Source organism: Anser cygnoides, chromosome 4, assembly GCF_040182565.1.
Source record: "Anser cygnoides isolate HZ-2024a breed goose chromosome 4, Taihu_goose_T2T_genome, whole genome shotgun sequence".
Classification (NCBI taxonomy): Eukaryota; Metazoa; Chordata; class Aves; order Anseriformes; family Anatidae; genus Anser; species Anser cygnoides.
In genome coordinates, this window is record NC_089876.1 from 59,327,472 (window position 1) to 59,347,752 (window position 20,281).

Genomic DNA, 20,281 nt, shown 5'->3' on the forward strand with positions numbered 1-20,281 from the left:
TCACGGCTAAATTGTCCTCTGACATTTGAGTCTGGGAAAAGACTGGCTCCAAAGCCATCTTTTGGTGAGGACACATTTGGAAACACAAGGCCAGTCATGATTAAATTGAGAAACGACACCTAGCAGCTTAGTTTGGGTGGATGATTGCTCATAACCAATGACTAATATAATGACTTCGTCTCCTTTTTTTCTTCTTCAGATACTGACATCAGATTATAATTTTCTCAGATATCATTCCTCAGAATTACTCGAAAATAATTTTCATTGGCTGCATCAACCTCTTGGGGATCTGAGATATTTTAGTTTCTCTGATATCTCTATCTTTGCTATTTCTAAATTGTCAAGGGTTGAGTGTGAAATAAAAGACTACAGAAGCAGCAACAATCAGAAACAGTTTTTGGCCACTAAGTGTTGGTCTTCAAGCATGCAGTTCATCGACAGTAACACTGAAAATTCAGGCTGCCTAAATTAGATATCAAGAGCTTGTATGTTTTTTGTTGTTGTTGTTTTGGCTTTTTTGTTTGTTTGTTTTTGTTTTTTTGTGTGTGTTGTTTTGCTTGTTTGTTTGCTTGTTTTTCCCTGTAGTGAGCAGGACTTAAGATTGGATTTTCAGTGTTCAGGCTTGTTAAAATTCCAAAATACCGTCCCTGAAGACCCTGCAGTAAATTACATTTTGTCCTGGTAGAGGCCAGGACAGCTGGTAAATTTTCTCATTTAAATATAATGGGAAAGGGCATTTGAAAGGATTTGGAGCCAGACAAAGGGAATGTTAAGTTTTTTCATGGTACAAATAGATGAGCTGTATTGCTGAGATTTAACATTAAATACCTTTCTGCACAGTTTTATATGACACTAAACCTTTATTTAGAAACCTTAACTTCTGGAGCTGGAATAAGGAGTTCTTTCGCAGTGATATATAGATTCTTCTTTATCTATCTGACATGGAGACTTGAACCTCTGCCAGCTTTAAATTGCATTTCTAAACATTGATTTAATAGTTGGACACTCCATGTCATAACAAAAATGTTTGAAAACTTTCCAGACTAGCTCCATGGTCTGGAAAATGTTGTGTTTAAATGGCAAAAGGTTGGGTTTGGAGGCTTTTTTCCCCTTTCTCTCATTTCAGTATTTAGAAAAGATGTCACTGCACTTCAGCTGAAGCTGTTGCATATGCTGCTGAAAAATGAGACCGTTTGAGGGTATGGGGTTACATCACCCTCCAGGCTGAGTGCTGTAAAGCTTTGACTTTTCTGGTACCACCAGGAGGCTCTTGCGCTCCTCTGGGGCTTCAGCATCTGCTGGGGTGGCAATGCTTCAGACAGGAAACCTGAGTGTGAGACCATGCATTGCACCTCCGATATGGCGTTAGCTATTGTGTTTTACAAAGCAATCAAATATTCAGAGGATATATAACTTTTCCCCCAGGAATGCCTCGAAGAGCAGAAAATACAAGATAAACCCACTGTGTTCATCTCTGAAGTGAGACCGTGCTGCCATGAATAAAGCAGGAAAATGTCCCTACAAGCCAAGTGCTTACCACGAGAGCTCGCAGCACAAGCAGTGGCTGAGACACCCAGCACGGTGGTAATTTTTTCTCCTCCGCTCCTGGGGCTAGGACAGGCCATCTGAATTCTGCCCGCACGTGGGCTTTGCTGTGTTTGTGCTGGGCTCACAGATACAGCAGTGACGGCTGGGTGTTCACACCCAGCGCCCCTTCTGCTCTGTGTCCCTCTGCGCTGGGGGTTAGATTTTCTAGATTTTGTGCTGGGGATCACTTCCCCAGTCAAATGCCTTTTTAAGAATTAAAGCTTTAAAGTAATAAATCTTGAATTTTTAGAAGGTATTACATGCTTATTATGGAATTAGAAAATGTCTCAAAAATCATATGTGGAAAATTTAATAAATAAATACTATTGCATTTGGAGTAACTTCTGTTTACTCCTGTTACATCTGGACCCCACTGCTCAAAAGGTAACATGTAGGAGCTTGGTAAACTCTAAGGGCATTTAACAGAAAGGGATCCTGCTCTTTTGGTTTTGGTAGCCCTCTGTAGACTGTTACATCTACTCAGTACATAATTATATCTACTCAGTGCAGTTACTTCAATAGTTAAAAATGTCTGTAGGCTGTAGAAACAGGTCTTCTCATCAATTTTTAGAAGAACATTCTTTTATAATTTCTATTTCCAACTATTTGCATTGCTGTTAAGTCACTTGGATGACCCAATAAAATTAGGCTTTTTTGAGGGGTATTCCAAAATACTGTATCTAGTCTGCACCTCCAGTCCTTTGAGCCTGTAAGGCAATATTGCCACCCTTAGATCTTCTTGCTCGTCAGTAATGTAGAAATGCTCTAGCTTTTCAATCTTTTCCATCTTGGTTTGACTCTTCCTTCCCTTTCCTGAGAACTGTGGCTTTTCTCCTGGGACACCATCAGCTGCGTTGCACGGAACGAGTGTGACCAGGCACCCGTGCGTTGGGATGAAGGAGACAGCCTGGCTGGGAGCCCACAGATTGACTCAGCTGCCACTGCCCTGCCCTGTCTCTGGCTGTATTCAGTACAGCTCTTCTAACATACGGTCCTCTAGTCTGCAGTTGCATAAGTCAACATTTGCATACTGCTGAAGTAGCATTGTTGGAAGGTCAAGAAGCAAAGAAGGTGGATACCTTGCATGGGACTTGGTCTGGCTGCACAGCTGAAATGTTTATTTCCACATGGCTCCCTCAATGGACAGCCTAAGGATATACTCATATTTTTTTAAAGAGACTCATTATTATACACCCCTAGGGATTTCAGCACTCCAACGCCCAAAAAAACCAGGAATGGCAAGGCCAAGTCCCTCCAGATGAATGGCTCAAACCTAGAGCAGCTGTGACCTCTGATGAGTTAATGATGAAGAAAGACAACAGTGCTCACTGCAGGTCACCAAAAGATGCTTAGCTTTCAGCTGGATTTTGTTGCCCAATGAAAGTAGATTGCTTTCATTTCCCAGCTACTGCTTTCCAGGTTAAAAAAAAACAAACACTGGGGGAGGATGGTTAGTTATTCTTTGACTTCGGTCAGCGACATAGTCTACTGCATTGCTCTGTGAATCTTTTGGCACAACAGAGGCTAGAGGTGGGCAGGAGGAAGGAGCAGTCTGTGGAGGAGGAGATGCTCTGCAAGCCAGCACTGTCCCTGAAGATAATGTTTGGAGGAACATTACCCCCAGTGACAACTCAGTCTTTTCCTTTCTCAGGATATGCAAACTGCTATGCCCTAAGAAAATTCATTTCCTTAAGTGATTAGTAATATACTTGTAATTCTTGTCTGTATTTCAGAACTGTAGTGTATGAAAAAGCCATCCTATGGAGTATGGAGTGTTTAGATGTAAAGATACACCATTAACTAGTAGTAAATTTTGACATACTGACCTGGCCAGTAGTACATGAAAACGTTCTTTTTTTCTTTCGTCATTGTGACCCACAAAGGCTCCGATCCATTCCACCAGAGAGGCAGCAGGCTTTCTTTATTCATGCCAATATCGAAAGATACGTTAGTCTTTGGGTCCCACATGTAGTTTCCAATCATCTGATGGACCTCACAGTGGCGACCTTCAGGGAGAGACAAAAAAAAAAAAAAAAAAGAGCATAGTCTGTTTTGTATTCTCCAGCAGAAGGATGCCACCAGCTGCCACTTGCTTAAGACCACCCAGCTGAAAAGATGTGAATTGAACTGAGGAACGCCTTACTGTGTAACTACTCGTATGGTTTTCTAGACTCGGCTACCTTTCATTGAGGTCCTCTAGGTAGCAGTCCATGTCCCCCAGTTTGGCCACCTAAAAGCTAGTTTTGGAAGCTGTGTTCCCTTCACAGTCGATAAAGACACACCTCCAGAAAGCAATTCACGCCATCCCAAGACAGGCATCTAATGTATCTGGGAGGAGTTCTCCGGAGGAGCATGTTGCTCTCTATTAACTGCACAGAGAGATTGTGTAATTAGCTCCGCCTGAGACAGCCAAATTTCAGAGGCCTGAAGCCAGAAGAGACGGATCCGACGGACCCATGGCCCACACAACACACCGTGCACAGTCCACATGAACCGACTGCTGTTGTGCCACACCAACAGGCTGCCGTAGTGCCACACGCGCGGCTGGAGTCTGGCTCCCTCTCCGCCTGCAACGTCTGCCAAGTCCGAGGCTATTTTAAGGCAGCCACCCACGTTCAGCCCCTGAGGGCTGCGGGAAGCAGTCTGCAAACAGGAAGGGATAAAAGCACGATCTGGAAACACAGAATGGATTTTGGGAAACTTGCATTTCCCCTCTCCTTCACCTAACACTTAGCATACGCTGCATAGTGCAGACACTTAAAAAAAAAAAGAAGTGTAGCAGCACTCAGAACAGGGTCAAAATAATAAAAAGCAAGGCCACAGGCCTTCAAGTGGCCTAAAAGCTGAGTTTGCCTTGCAGCTTGCAGGGCGTAGCTGGGTTAAGCTGCCCTCTCCATCCTTGCTCTGTGCTGCCCTGCCACACAAGGTATGCCATGAGACTTGTTCTGTCACGAGAACTACGCAAGATGCCCTGTGCTCCTGGCATATACCTTAGGTGCAAGCCACATGTACGCAGGAGATTGGGCCAGAAGGTCCAAAGGTGCGACCAGGCTGAGGCTCTCCCTAACTATCTGTTGGAAGGATCCCCCTCTCCCCTTTGAAAAAAAACCCATGGGCCACACTGGTTTTCCACATATAAGCTAGAGGGATGTTTTGTTGTCATTGCCAGAAGAGAAGATACAGTATTTCAAGAGTTAACCTGCAGGAGAGTTAATAAAAATCGAAAAAGAAATGTTGAAGATTAAGTTGTACTGGAAGTTCACAATTTCCTCGTCTTAAAAAGCAGTGGCTGATGTATGTGTGAGACACTGTCATCATTACCCAGTGAGTCATGATATTGCAGGCATCCAAATAACAGACTTTGATTACTGTGAGAACAAGCGTGGTGAGCAGAACTGAAATAACCTCGGGACGCTTGTTTTAAAAAGGCATCGTTTTGAGCAGAGGACTCCATATACTTTGTGTACATGTGACCTTGAAAAGGATTTTGAAAATCTCCTTCCCTACTATGAAGTATTTCAATTATGCAGAACATCTCCTCCTCCCCAGAGGAGTAGTCCCTGTTTGTGGCAGTCACTATACGCCATATTAAAACAAACAGGCTTAATTTAAGAAAACTGGTGGACTGGAGGGGAAGTAATCTGTCCTCCTTAGTCCGCCAAGAGCTTTCTTCATTATAAGTCTAAAAAGAGCTAGTAGGAAGCCTCTGTAGTGCATCAAAAATGCAACCTTCCTACTCAGATGACAACCCTGTCTCTTCAGGCCCTTGAAATCCATGTACTCCTGAACATATATCAACCTGCTAAACTGCAGGGCAGGCAACTACTGCCAGCCTGGGAAACCTGCAGGTCAGTGCTGAAGCTGTTAGGTCACATATCTCCATTTGATGTACAGTGCAGTTTTCATATAAAAGCAATAAGCTCCAGCTGCTTCTGATGTCAGCTCCCTATAGGATTTATGGACTCCTGTCAGTTTGCTCACCTCTTTAAGGAACAGAGCAGATTGTTCTTTGTAGTGTTTTTGGGAAGTTTAAGTATGTGTGTGCAATAATACAGAGGACAGTAGTCTTCTGATCACCACATTAGACAAGTCCGTTCTTCTGTAGACTCCAATCCTTCTTATATTGAAAAAGAAGCCTACAAGTCTGTAAGGCATCAATTTTCATTTTAGACATCACTTTAAGAGAAATGTGATTCAGTCGCTATTTTGTAAAAATACGCAGTGTGAGCTGGACTCCAAAGCACTTCTATATGCTGATAGCTGTGCTCCTGGAGAAACCCTACAGCAATAAGCAATTGTGATATGCACACAGCACAGAGCACAGAAAGATTCCAACTGACCATAGCTTATTGTAAGATAAGGTATAAATATTTTTCAAGTTCACAGGTTCACAGGGCCAGGAGGGAGCATCAGATGAGCAGATGTGACCATATAACGTTGCCTAAAGCCATTGACCTCTGCTTGCCTGAAGCCTGGGTCCCAGGAAGACCTTGGACCTCCTTGGAAGACATCAGTAACCAACAAATCAATATCTTCCTTGGGTTGCTCTTCCCAATATTTATCATCTCTAAGCACTGTTGAGAAAGTATGCCTAATTTGATTTTTGTCCTGTGTTAATAATCTTCAGCCATGGCTTTTCCATGCCTTGCTCACTAGATTAAAACCCCCTCAATAGCTGGCATTTCTCTCCCTGAAGACACCCATACACAGCATTAAGGTCACTTCTCAAACTTCTTTTGGGTCACCTGTGCAGCCTGAGTCCTTTGCATCCTCTGTTGCATGTTATTTCCTCCAGCCTGAGGAGACAACCTCTGGTGATCTCCTTTTTATGATTGTCAAAATATCAACATGATATTAGAGAGTCACCATAGCATGCTGAATTTATTACTACTTCCATTATGGCAACTTTCTTCTGTAATCAAACATTAACTTTAGAGTTTCAAAAGTAGAAACAGGGCAAAATGCAAATGCAGTAAAAATAAAAAATAAAAAAATCCCCTCCTCAAGCAACAGAGAAAAACAAAGAGGGTATAGTTCCCAGGAGTATGATAACTGCTGCATCCTTCTGGAAGAGAGCCAGCAAAAGCATTTGCACGTCTTCGTGCTGCAACTCACTTGCACACTACACTTTTTCCATCATTAGCTTTGTCTAACCCCCTTTCCCATGTCTCCAGGCACTTCTGTCAGCATTCAAATGAATCTATGTAAAACAAAGATTAAAAACAAAACAAAACAAGAACAAGAACAACAACAACAACAAACACACACAACATGCAACTGGTTGGCTGCCCAGAACAACAGCACAGCAAACACTGGTGGCTGTGTACCCTACATCAACTGCAGGTGAGATTTGGAAAGCAGAGCGTGTGCTCCTGTAGCATTTGCCCACTTCTGAATGGGCTCTTCCTGATCTCAGTGCTCCACTTCTCAGCATGGTCCTTCAGTAGCTGCAAGCACAGTGCGTGGGATCTCCAGTAGGTACGATAAATCATACAGAGACCACCTGCATCTAAATCTGCCAGAGAAAATGCTCTTCTGAGATTCTCAGTGATCCTTTCTTTGAAAGAGAGGCAGCATGGGACAGATGTGTGAAGCTGTACCTGGTGCCCCGGGCAACAAAACAGAGGTAACTCATCTCTGCACTGAGCCAACTAAATTTATGAGAACCCATGGTGTATATATTAGCCTGCACAGCAAAGGTACCATAATCTGTACCCAAGTGGTATCCAGCTAAAGAGAAACCTAAGAACCTACATATGCATGAATGTACTATTTAATGTTATATGCATTTTGTGTGGGTGCCATGAGGCCTTACCTCCCATGTCCTGTCATGATGTCCCCACCCCTTGGGAATTAACTAGAGCTAGGAAGGGGATGAGGCAAGCACGGGCTGCCATGGGGCTATAGAGTCAGGGGTGGAGTTAAGTTCCTCCACGCAAACAGGTGTGCACAGGTACTGTGAGCTGCTGCAGCAGAGCAGAAGATACCTCCCCAAGCTCCATGCCAGGGGAGAAGTAAGTAATGCCTCATAATGTCAGTTGGTGGGCTAACCCTAAAATCACAGCAGTGCAGAGATGAGTGATTAGGAATTCAGTGCTTTTAGAAGTTGTCCTGGACAGGCAGGTCAGACTGCCCGGTATCTCACAGCGTTGCACAGAGACTAGAGATACCTGATGTGTCATTACTGCTCTCATGAAATGAACAGGCAAATGGGACCACACCACTTAATCCGGTGGAGGAACTTGTCTGAGCAGGCCAGAGGAGCACATTTAGATTCTTTACTTCCTCACCACAACTAGAAGATAAAGGGAAAAAGACTTTCAACCAGTCCTGCCAGGACTAGTCAACTTGGAAGGTTATTTTTTTCCTTACGCACATCTGGGCCTCTACAGCTTGGCTGGACATGTGACATCCTTGAAACATTTTGGTTCCACCAAGTTGTTGGGTTACTTGGGTAGGTTTTAAAAGCCTGAGTGAGACATGCAGCTCCCCTTCTCCCTGCTCATTTATCAGATCCTCGCTGTGCCTAGCTCTGTCTGCTTCAATTTATGCCTTGCTCTGCTCTTTCCCTGCTGGGTCTCATTTGCCCAGCTTTGCATGGAAACAAGATCACAGGGAAGAAAAAAGAAACCCTGGTTCAGCCCTAACTTGGCCGGGAGGGGACCAGGGCTCACGCACAGACAGAGGAAGCCCTCGTCTGGATGACTTGGCCTTACCATCTGCAGGCCCCCAGGCAAAAAAAAGTGTCCTGAAGATGTGAACAGACAATATATGTTCCCAGAAGAGCTTGTTGGCAATGTCCTTACAATCTTTTATGGCCTGCAGTACCAGACTGATCCAAAGCAGAAACACCTTACCCTACGTGAGGTGAGAATTTGCCACCCAGTTAGGATCACACCAAAAAGCACAGAAAAATCTGCTATACACAGATTATTTATTTATTTATTTTGAAAGGGTTTTGTTGAACTGTATCTCCTGTGCCTTAGCAGCCACAGCTCCAAGTGGTACAGAGGAGCTGGCCAAAATGATGTGCAGAGCGGCTGTGTGCACCATTAGGGAAGGAACAAGCCTCTGGCAGTCCTCTCTTCATCAGTTTTCTGTCCTTTTCATTTTGGGCAGAGAGTTACCTCGATATATGAATGTCCTCTTACTGCTGCTGATAGCTGGTAGCAGGCACACTTTAGGGGCGGTGAGGTTTTAGCTAGCATGCAACTAAAAACCTCTGTGTTGCAATTTGCAGCACATGAGCTTGTTCTAGGGAAAACTTTCTGTTATTCATTTTGGAAGTGTTGCTTTTTTTTTTTTTTTAGTTGGTAAAAAGCAAATACAGATTTTTTTTGCAACATTTTGTGTATGTGTGAAAGAGAAAAATCTTGGCACTCACAGCCTTTCTGAGCAAACAATGCGAGATGAAGAACTTGAAAATGAAAAGCCCTCCCAGTTCCCATCCCTTCTCCAGCTTGTCCTTGCTGGGATAGTGCTCATTCTCTGCCAGATAATACTATTACCACAGACTTCTTGACACTCTTTTTATTCCCAATGTGCAATTTTTGGGAATAGAAAGCCACCAAATCCAAGAAAAAGAAGAGACTTGATTTAAGAACTGTGTGCCACCAATAGACTTCTCTCATCTCTGCTGCTGCTGGCATCTATGGTGGCTAAAAGAGGAACAAAGATCAGAAATCCAATTTCCTTGTCCCTCATGTTTCTCCTTGTGTCCTCCTGGCTTTTCTCTTGGCTTGGGCAGTGAAGTTGAGATCCTTTCATTTCATTGGTACTGATAATCAACTTCCCTGTTGTACTCCTACCCCTGCAATTTTTATGCCTCAGACAATATGTGGGCATTGCTTATGTAGTTACAAATAGGTCCTCTGCATTGTTTCATTTAGTACCTTACGATAGATTTTAATTTTAAAAGTTTTAAAGAAAAACAAGAATAAAACTAGTCTCTACAAAAGTGAAACACTCACATTCCCCAGCGCCCTGGCACTGAGCACAGCGAGGGCTGTGGCAGGGTTGTGGCCAGGTTCACATTTTGCTGGTGTTCACCACATCACCCACTGGTGGAGTTCAAAGGGCATGCTCCTAATGGGGGAAGTTAATAATTAAGCAGGGCAATCCCCATGCTACAGCTGCGATGCACAGCCGTGACGGTGTGACGCCCAGAGAGGTGCCGGATGGGGCTTCCTGTGTGGAGACCCACGGTGCCGTGCTGTAAGCCAGGAGACGAGCGAACAAGAAATGTGCGTATTTGCCATGGTGAGCAGTCCACGTGGTGTGCTGACAGCTTGGTGTACACCAGGATTTGCTGTGCTTGGGGGAAGATGGGAGCTGACCGAAGCACGGTGGTGTTGGGACAGTCCTGTGAAGGCCTTGGGCCTCCTCCTGGTGCTCAGAGCTGAGACTGTCCCTGCTCCACATCCTCCTCTGTCCCACAAGCTTCACAGGGCCTCACAGCCTCCCTACCAAGACCAGGTCCTCCCTAAAGTGGTGTGTGGAGGCCCCTGGCCCGCTCCTCTCCGAGCGCTCCCCTCCCACCCACCTCCACCAGAAGGATCTCCCTCCGCTCCCCGTGGAGGCCAAGAGAAACACAGCCTCTGCACAGCCGCCCGAAGGCCTGCCAGAAAAGACTGCGTTTGTTGTTGGGATCTTGGAAAGCAAATCCTCCCCCCGGCTCCCTGCTCAGATGTGGTGCTGATGTTTACGCTGGCTGGGCCCAGCAGGCGGGAGGCCTGCAGGTTGTGCATGCCCAACCGGGGGGACTTCATGGGGCCTGCGGGGCTGGGGTCCCCAGCAGGTCCCCAGTGCCTGCGGGTGCCTTTGAAACTCCTCAGCATAAGCAGCTTTTTTCGAGAGAGATGGCTAACACGGCCCTGAGCAGTAATTCCTGCTTGCAGCGGTTGCAGAGGGAGACCTCAGACTTTCCATTTGCTTTGGCTTGAGACCGCCCTGCAGAAACACGCCAAGGCAGAGGAAGGGAAGCACTAAACACTCCCAGTGGGATAAAATCCTGGGGTGGCTTGTGATCTTAATTCCTTTCTTTGCAAAACAAACAACACATGGTGTGGCTAAGTGAGCCTTTCGGGTTAGACATATCTGGATTTCTTCTCTCCTCGGCTGCCAAACCCACATGTAGCCCCACGAAGCTCCCTCCAATATGTCATCAGTAACAGCTTTTACCTACCTCACCATTTTATGCAACGCCTTTCTTCCAAGTGCCTTTCTTCACTAACACAATCCTACCTCTCCCAGGTGAGTCCCCTACATATGTGTGGATTTAAGGCCATACAAGCATGAAATTTGTCTTTCGGTTTACTCAACAATCTTATTTCAGAGTGCCATTGAACTTTTAGAAAGAGCTCAGGCATTTATAGAGCTTTTGTCACTCCAATAAAATCTGCCTTGAAAAAGACTTTACCTTAAAGCATCACTTTTCCTATAGTATTTTCTATTCACAGCTTTGTTCACTGATCTGAAGGGTATTTGCCCAGAAGCAGGGATGTCTCTATTGCCAGAGTGCTTTCCTGCCGTGCTTGTTTCTCATCTGGAATCATAGATCTCTGTGATATTAGGGGAAAAAACATCAAGTCCACAACTTCAGCATCATAAATGGAGAACAGTAAGTTAGGGCATGAGGTAGGATCCAGCCTAGCAGCTCAGCTCCTTAGGAAACAACCCAGCCACTCAAGAACCAGTCTTTGTACCACTGTGGAAGCCAAAACTAAGGAAAATGGCATGAATGAAGTTGTTACAGAAGATTGCTTTTCAAAGTTTAGGACATTGAGTCAGTACATCCTTGGGCTACCATGCACACCACCTGATATTTGTCATAAAATAACTTGTCAGACTGGGTGTCAGAGAGATTGCTTTGCTCCAGCAGTAACCTGGGTATTGCTTGGTGCTTTCTTTAAGCAAATAGTGTTTGTCTTTCACGTTGCCTTTACAGAATCACAGAATGGTTGAGTTTTGTGCTGAATTGCTGCAATGCCCAGCACCAGCATGCTGGGTGCTACCACCCATCCCTGCTCCACATCCTGGTGTCTGCTCCCCTCCTGATCCCAGGGGACCCAGTGGGGAGGGCAGCTGTGGTGAGGCCATGGGGTCAGGGCATGGTCCTGTGCTTCACAGCAGGACAGGATCTTTTCCGTGCGCTCCGAATCACCCTCTGACTTTATACAAAGAAGCCTAGCCACTGGTGTTGGTCTCCTTTCTGTGCTCTGCTTTCCTTTCTCGTAATTGCTGAGGAAACAGAGGAAGGACAAAGATCTTCTGGCTGGCCTTGGGCTTTCTGCATCACTCCGGGAAGCCTCAGAAAAAAACTGCTTGGAGGTTAACAGCACTAGAAGAATTAAGGAGACCTAACTTATTACGGTGAGGATTAACACTGAATGCTACTGTCTTTGAATGACTCAAGTCTGAGGATTAACAGTACAGGTTTTCTTCTGTTAACTCTTAATATATAATGGGCAGTCCTACCCCTGGCAGGGCTCTGTGGCCTAATTCCACTTAATAGCTGAAAACTCTGGCTTTAGCCTTGGTGATTGTCCTCCTACATCCACCATTCCCTGAATCCACCGCTTCGGGCAACTCATAACCCTCCTGGTTTCACCACCTGGTTTCAAACCAGCTGCAGGGAGCTCTGTGCTCATCCAGCATCACCGTGCTGCACTGTGTGACCCTGGAAAAACATCTCCCTCTCCAAGTTTCCCTTCCCAACATTTATCCATCTTGTTTTACCTAGATTGTCAGCATTGTATTACCTATGTCGGGTGCTCTTTCTCCCACTGCACCTGTGCTTCACCTAGCAAATATTGTCAGCAAAACAGGGTGTGCTACACATCAGTGGTTGTTAGTTGTCTTTAGATCCATGCCACTTTGTCATCAGTTATGGTTGCATCTCTTGGTTATACCTTTGAAACGCTCAGTAAACTCTTGCTTTTTCTTGTGAATATTAAACTCAATTAGGTTGCCCTCTTGCAAACATCAGGAGAGTCTAATGGAATGACTAAATGATCCTGCAGACAGTCAGACAGCTGCACTGCGTGCTGGTGCTTGCTTCTTGCCTGTTGCAGATGAAAGCTGCCTCTGGGCAGGGCTGGCAGGGGCAGTTTGGCATCTTCAGTGAGATGTGGTGGGCAGAGGCTGCTGCCCACATGCCCCAAACCAGGACCTCCGGCTGCAGCTCTGGGCAGGAGGAGGAGGTGAGCTGAGGTCTGAGGGGACCAACCCATCCTGATGGTGGTGGTAAGCAATAAGCAGAGCCCATGTCCTCATCCAAAGCCACTAAAGCAAGGGAGGACATCCCTCATAACAACTAAGGCCCTTGTGGCACTAAGAAACAGCCATCAGCACGCCTGGATGTGCAGTTCCACAGGAGCTTGTGAATGAGCAGGGAAAAAAGGGACGGGAGTGCTTATCATGCTGTGAGATACAGTGAACAAATCTGGGGCGGGAATGTGCAGAAGGGGCTAGACATTTCTTACGCTGATTTAGCTGAATAAACGCCAATATACTGTGAAAGCACTGTTAGAGATGCTAAGATACTGCAATCTGGAGGTCAAAAGTGAGTTTTCTTAACAGCTCACGATACAGCGGTTTAGGACAAGACATGAAGAATAGCCTGTCCTTGTAGCTCCTGATTTCCCAGAACAAACTGGTAACATTTAAGTCCTGCACGTCCCAGTTCCTAAGGGAAGCAAACCTAGTTACAGGCACCCCTCAGCAGAGATGCACGAACTGCCGTGTCCGATGTGGGGTTAAATTGATCACACACAGCCTGAGCGCGTGGCTTCACAGCCACCAACACCAACCTGCCTCCTGCCCCAGCCCCACCACCACCCAAAATGTGACATCTCCTCCTGCAGACCCTGTACCGTGGTTTTGGGGTGGGCAGGACACTGCCAGGACACAGCCACAGGGTACACCTACACCCCAACGGCTCAGGTGCAACCTCAGATCTTCCTTTGGGCTTGTTTGTTACCCAAATCTAGCCCTTGATTTCTTCCTGACCTGTTTAACACTGCTGTGGCTCATGCAATATAAAGGTTAATTATTATTTGCAGCTCATTTGTACTTGCAACAGAGATCCTTGCCACGAAGGCCAGGAGACTTATGAAAAGGTTTTGTCTCGCAGACTGTCTCATTGCTTCTGGCTAGAAACTCCAGTACCCTAAAAACGTGAGAAGCCTACAAGTCACGTTTCATCACCTACACCAAATCTCCTTCCTGAGCACTAAAGGGGATGTTTTCAAAGCTCTTCAAAGGGCTGATGATGGGCTTCACTCTGCACGTATGCACCCAACAGGTGTGATGATTAATCGCAGTAAAGGGAGAAAGCAGTCACTCCCTGTGCTCTTCAACAACTTCACCCAAAGGCTTTTCACTATATGAAGTGTTCAGCCGGTGTGCCTGCATACATTTACAGAAGAAGGTCCACAGTGGAGTGCCACCTCTATTTGCTTTAGTGAAATCTGCCCTGCATTCATGCCTTCCCACTGCCATGAAGAAAACCTGGCAGCTTTCTACTTTTAAAAAAGAAAAAAAGTTAATTGAGAGATGAAATAAGCATCGAAAAGGTATTTCTCTCTCAAAATCAAGATAGAGAGGGAAGGGTTAAGCGGTTTCAAAACAAGCTGGGCACAACTGATGTCAGATTTTGTCTTACAATGGCATCTCTCTGCCTTCCCAGCAAGCAGTATATGAACTGCTGGGCTTTGTATTGTTCTGTGGACAGCAGAAGACGCCACATATCGAGGAGAGAGCAGTTTTTCTCACTGTTCGCAGTTAGCTGTAAGGTCTTGTTTGTTAAATAACTATGGAGGAAAAATCCCATCTGAAACTCCAGAAAAAAAAAAAATCCGTTTCTTTGTGCGCTTGAGTTTTGTCTCCAGGCTGCCTTTATCTGATACAAACAGCAAACCTGTACTCTGCACCTTCCTAGTACCACGGTAATTATGTATGGCCCCAGTCAGGTTAAAAGGAAATCGGCATGGTGAAAATTACGTCTCTTCTTCCACTTTTCTGGAAACCTCTCCTGGGCACTCAGAATGAGAGAGACAGTAGAGGAGCAAAATAAAAAATTCCTTAGGGCTTTTTTTTTTTTTCTCCCCAAGACTACAGTTATAATAAGTTTGGGCAGAGTTAGAGCAGGGACCCGTGACAGCAGAAAGTCAGCAGAGTGCAAGTGGATATGTGATGCTGAACTTTCTAAAACAGACCTGCTGGCTGAAAATCAGCCTTATCTTAGCCCCCCTCAGCCTGCATGCCTTTCTGTTAACTGAAAGCTCTCTGAACAGGCTCCATGCTCACTGTCCGTACGTTTCCCACCCATTTCTGTGCTCTGAGTGCAGCAGGCGAGGCAGGGAGCCGGCAGCACTGCACTGGAGCAAAACCAGCTCTGTGCAGCGTTTCCAAGTTCAGGACAGGTCTGCTCGTCATTTCGTCTAGGCAAGCAGTACCAAGCTGCAATGGTTTTAAACCCCCAGCTAAAAGCATGACCAGAGTTACTTTTACAGCTTCTCCATAGGAAAGGTATGAGAGAAGTGCCCTCCGCCCCGGCACAGGATGCTGGCAGCCCCGCCGAGCATCACAGCGAAGAAACGCGAGTGCTCACCTGTCATCAGCGTGTAATAGTTCGGGTAGGAGAGGCTGGGGAAATCTGGGGTCATGTAATCCACCTTCACCCCCATGTTGACGATGTTCCGAAAGCCCGGCAGAGCCTCCAGCTCCTTGTCATCGATGTAGTCGAAGCGAAAGCCGTCGAGCAGGAACACCAGCAGCTTGCGGCGGGCAGCAGCGATGGAGAGGAAGGCGAGGAAGGAGAGGACCACGGCGAGGACCCTGCGGCTCCCCATGGCAGGCAGCGCCGCTGAGACCGGGGCCAGGAGTGAGGGATCTGCAGCAGCTTTGGGGCTGGACCTGGCACCGCTGTCCTCCCTCCCGCTTCCACCGCCTGTGTTAAAGCTACAGCACTGCCCAGCGTGTGCGGGGGCGGGAGGTCGCAGGTTAATTGCAAACAGATGATTAACTTGGAGCCAGAGGAGGAAAGAGCTCCGTGTCTCGCCGCCTTGCAGCGATGGGGAAAGCAGCGCGCAGGGGAGTCCGCAAGGACCTGTCCTCTGCACGCACTGTGGGGCTCCTCCAGCTCCTAAGTCTTTAACAAAAAGGAATAGTTTGCAGCACTACAAAACAAATTATGTGTTTGTTTTCTGGCTGTTGCCACTACTGCTGCTGGTAAGAGCTGGGTGGTGCAAAGTTTCATGTTAATGAAAAGTTGTTTGCGCTTTCGTCACGAGCCGGCACCAGGTTCTTCTGCTGCCAGCCACAGGGGCAGAGCTATACCTCCACCACGCTGCCAGCGTCTGCTATAGACTGTAATTACATGCTGCCTCACTTTGCTTGCATTTCATTTGCTTCTCCCAGGTAAAAGCAGCTCGCAGTGCTGCGTTAGCCCTGGAAGCGTGGAGGACCCACCTGCCAGACCCTGCCAGGCTGGGGAAAGGGTAAGGCTTGCATTCCTCAGCCCACAGAAGAGAAGCAGCCCCAGGGAGGCTCATCCATCGTGGGGACGTGCCCCACAGATGCTGGCACCTGGGGAAGGTTGCAGAGCTGGCCGCCCTCCAGCCATGAGGAGGTCAGGCCTTCTGCTTGCTCCCCACAAGGCTCCCGGCGGCATGTCCAGCCTGTCTGCTCGCCCGGTCCAACGCCAGCTGAGCAAGGCAGCCTTCGGCCTCCCTCGAGGCCTGCCTCCCTGCCCCAAACCAGCACTCGCACCTGTGCCAAAGGAGGACAAAAAGCACCCAGGTGTTACCCGAGCTGTGCCTGTACCCTGGACTGACTGAACGAACCGTCCCTTCCCTACACCCTCATCATCCTGATGCTCTGGGGTCCCTGCCGCTCGTGCATCGTTCGCCACGCAGCAGGAACACGGGACCTCGAGGCACGCAGCTGTGCTACCAGCTCTTGGCTGAGCCTTAGTGGGCTCGCCCTGCCCCACGCCTGGTCCCTGGGGCCATGTAGCCAGTCGCCAGGAGAAGTGTTGGTGGCTGTCCCCTGAAACAGGCTGAGCCTTCCTGGTGGTGGCTTGCCATCTCCCACCTCTCTTTTCAGGGTTTTATACCTCTTCCATTAGCATTTACATCTCGGAGCCTTGTGTTGCTAGCTGTTATCATCTTGGCAACTTTAGCTCTCTGTGTTTTTACTTGTCGTATCTCGCCTGGCGTATCTCGTTGGTGTGTTTTCTTACAGTGCAGCTGCAGTTTTCTCAGCAAAACCAAGCCAGGGTCACACAGCCAGGGCAGAGGCAGCTGGAACCAGGGCCATCGGTACCCGTGTGCCCAAGAGAAGGACAGACGGACTCGTGGCGAGCTATCACCAGTGCCTGCTCTGCTGGTACAACAGCAGGTCCTGGACCCCCAGCCCATCTGCTGGAGCAGACATCACCCAGGTGAACAGGGCAGCACCACAACTTCTGGGGTTCAAATCTTCCAGTGGTGCAGGGCTCTGGCCTCTCCAAAGCAGGCTGCCCATAAAAATACCACCTGCTTATCTCTTTCCTGGTGCACAGGATCCTTCAGGATATTTGCCAGGCTGGGAGAAATGCCACAGCTCTCCAGAACTGCAAGCGTGCCAGCAAAAGGCAGCACATCCAGCCCCAGATGCCAGACACAAGGAGCTTGGCTTGCCACAAGCAAACACAAATGATTAAGAAGCTGTTTTACCTTGTCATCTGTTTCAACTTGTTGCATGTTCTTCTGTCATGCATTTAGGGTTTTTTCTTGTTTATTTTTTTTTTTTTTACCCTGCAAAAGTCACTGGTGAGGAACTTGTGATTTATTTTAACTGAGGCAGGCGCCAGCATCACCTCGCTGCAGCAGCTGGGGATGGAAGAAAAGAACTGGCATCGTGCAACAGGAGATGAAAGCGGCAAGGCTGCTCGAGCGGGGCAGCCGAGCTGCGTGTCACCGGCGTCCCAGTCCGTGCAAGGCTGCATCCAGAGCCTTTCAGCCACCCGGGGGGAGGCTGCAGCTGCGTGCCGGGCTGGCAGGCAATGTGATGGCCCAGTCAGGACCGTGCGTGCTGCACGTCGCCTCCTTGCCCCAAGGGGATGCGCGCGTCCCCTTGTCTCCTGCTGCCCCTCCTCACCACCAGGCAGGACGGGAGGTGGCCCAGCAAAACCTGTGCTCGGGGTGAGGACTTCTGCTGGTGCTTACTGGGCAGTGTCACAATGGCAAAGATTGTCTGTGATGGGCGCTCAGCCTCCCGCAGTCTTGGCCAAGCCGCCAAGTGCTAATTTACCACGTGCATATGTAGGTTGAACGAACTCGTAAACGCGTCCAGCAGTGGGGAGGGAGAGATGGTTGTGCATCTCTTGGCAAAGCCGTGGGAAGGTTGATGTTGACATCTTGGCTTGCTCTCTGATGGGTGGCCTCTGGGCTTGCCAGCAGGGCTGAGCAGAAGAGCTGCTGCTGCTCATGCAGGGATGGGATAATTAAGGGGAGTGAATCAGGTATTCAAGCTGGACTCGCACCCTGAAAAGATGATCAGATTTTTGAGGTGGTTAGGCTGGGCTTCCATCACAAGGTGATGCAAAGATATTATTATTTCATAGCATTAAAGAAATAATGTCTTCCTTTCAAGAGGGTTGTAATCTACCGGTTGAGAGTTCCTAAGGGAAAGTTCCACTTGGACCAACATAGTGGCACGATGAACAAGTGGTGCAAGGTACCTCAACCTGAGGTCTGCCTTGGGAGTTGGAGATTCACAAGTTTCCACTCAACAAATAACAAGAACATAAGGCCTGAGAGGGGTTAAAGACATAGTGAGCCATGTAACCATGACGCCTTACAATACCAAATTGTGTTTTGACAGACAATTCCCCTGAAGAGTGGGACCAGAGCCAAGCAGTCTAGCTTGGCAGAGACAGACCCTAGCAATACATTTCATCCCTGCCAAGCAATGTTGATTTGCTTTGGTTCACATTCATTTGTAAGCACCCTGTCTGCACAAAGCCCCAGATGGCCTTGGAGACTCCAGCACAACAATATTTTGAAACAGAAGTTCTTACAAAAGCTACCAGAGCTCGAGCTGGAGTCCAGGGACAGCAGTTTGCACAAGTTAGCAGTTATACCATGTTTTGGAAGAAGCGTGAATACAGGAAAGAAAATCCCTAAGCCCTATTTGTGCATGAGGAGATACCCCACTGATCAAAACTTTGTTTGTAACAAGATCCTCAGCCACTTAGGCTGCTCAGGAAATCCTCTTGGCAAAAAGCAGGTTTTCATCTTTGGAAAACTGCCTCCAGTGCCTGTGAATCTCTGATTTCTTTTTGTCCTGCTGAAATCACAAGCATGGTGATCGAAATGAAAGCGCGTTCTCCAGGCTCACGCTGCTGGTTCAGCCTGGCTGGTCAGATGTGCCAGCTGCCCTGCAGTGCTGCTTGGTCACTGCTCTTACGTTCAGAAGCAAACACCAGGACAAAAGCTGCTAAAAGCAAAACACTGGAGAATCTAGAGGGGAAAACTGTCCTTTCTCTTCTGGAAGAAGGACGAGAAAGCATGACAAGACTCGCTGTCTTGTAATTCCTCTTCATGTCCCGTTCTTCCCCCAAACAGCAGTAGTTAAACAGTTTGGCCAACACAGCCTGACCTACTCGTTTGGTTGCTTTTTTTTTCCTCATTAGCAAAAAAGGCATGGCCACCTCCAGACAAAAAGGCCTTGAGGGGAATAATAAGTTGCTTGTGTCTCTTTGAAGAAGAGGTAGAGGGTTTGTGCCTGTCTGAAGTTTTAAGGTCAGAACTCTGCTTGAGTAAGGTCCTTCTTCCTCCCATCCCCACCAAGCCCAAACTGAAAACATCACAGCTGGTACCAGCTCCTCTGCTGGCTTCAAGAGAAAGCCTCTGGCAGTACTTGTATCTGCCTTCGAAGCCGACAGAAGGCCTCACCTTGGTGGAAATTATCTGCTGCAGAAGTTTAGTACTGCTGGTTGCAAACTCATAATTTGCCATCTCTTTGTAGGTTGAATGGTGGAAGTCAGCTTTATCAGTCTTTGCTCCTGTGCCGTGCCTTCTTACCAGTGCTTCTGTGTGGAGGGGCCCGTTAGGCAAAGCATCTGCTGCTCCATCGGACCTTCATGAATGATATTTAACACAAAGTCTGTTATTTCTGCAATCTTCTGGTGTGCAGTAATGCAGTCATGAGGAATTTGAGGTGCAGGAAATGGGTTGCTCTTATTGTCAGTCATGTACAGATAGATACAGTAAAGGAAATCACACACTGGCTAGCTGTGGAGCATTTCAAAGCTAGAAACTCCAGCTTTCCTGGAGAAAAGTGGTAATCTTTCTCAGCTTCTTGAGGAACAGTTCTCCTTTAACCTATTTGGCTGGTATGAGACTTACCTTACCAGAAGCATCCACACACTGGGTAACAAGTACATCAGACCGGGACTGTGGCGGCCCTGCTGGACAGCTAGGCCCTGGTCAAATGTTTGAGTATCTCAGCCCAGGTAATCACGATGTTAGGAGAGCAGCCCTCCAGACCTCCTACTCCCCCCTTCCCTGAAATAGTCACAAGTCATATGAATAACTTTGCTATTTGAGCCCAGTGGGCTTAAACTCACTACCCAGTGGGTCTGTGACACTGGAAAGTACAAAGCAGTTCGGGTCAGAAGAAGCTGAGAAGCCTGCACCAGGTGATG

At 47.4% G+C, this 20,281-nt stretch overlaps 1 protein-coding gene and 1 long non-coding RNA gene across 2 annotated transcripts in view; one reads left to right on the forward strand and one right to left on the reverse strand.

Moving 5' to 3' along the window:
- Positions 1–15,768, reverse strand: part of ENPP6 (ectonucleotide pyrophosphatase/phosphodiesterase 6) — a 32,005-nt gene extending 16,237 nt beyond the window's left edge. Inside the window, exons 1-2 of the mRNA XM_013179738.3 lie at positions 15,200–15,768; positions 3,414–3,593 (exon numbers count right to left, since the gene is read on the reverse strand). Of these exons, the coding sequence (XP_013035192.2) occupies positions 3,414–3,593; positions 15,200–15,440 (421 nt within the window). The 5' untranslated portion in view covers positions 15,441–15,768. The remainder of the gene's footprint in view (positions 1–3,413; positions 3,594–15,199) is intronic.
- Positions 15,769–15,928: 160 nt separating this feature from the next.
- Positions 15,929–18,885, forward strand: LOC106035142 (uncharacterized). Its single transcript, XR_001206572.3, has 3 exons — positions 15,929–16,088; positions 16,834–17,032; positions 17,153–18,885. It is a non-coding gene; the product is annotated as an uncharacterized lncRNA (long non-coding RNA).
- The last annotated feature ends 1,396 nt before the right edge of the window (positions 18,886–20,281 follow it).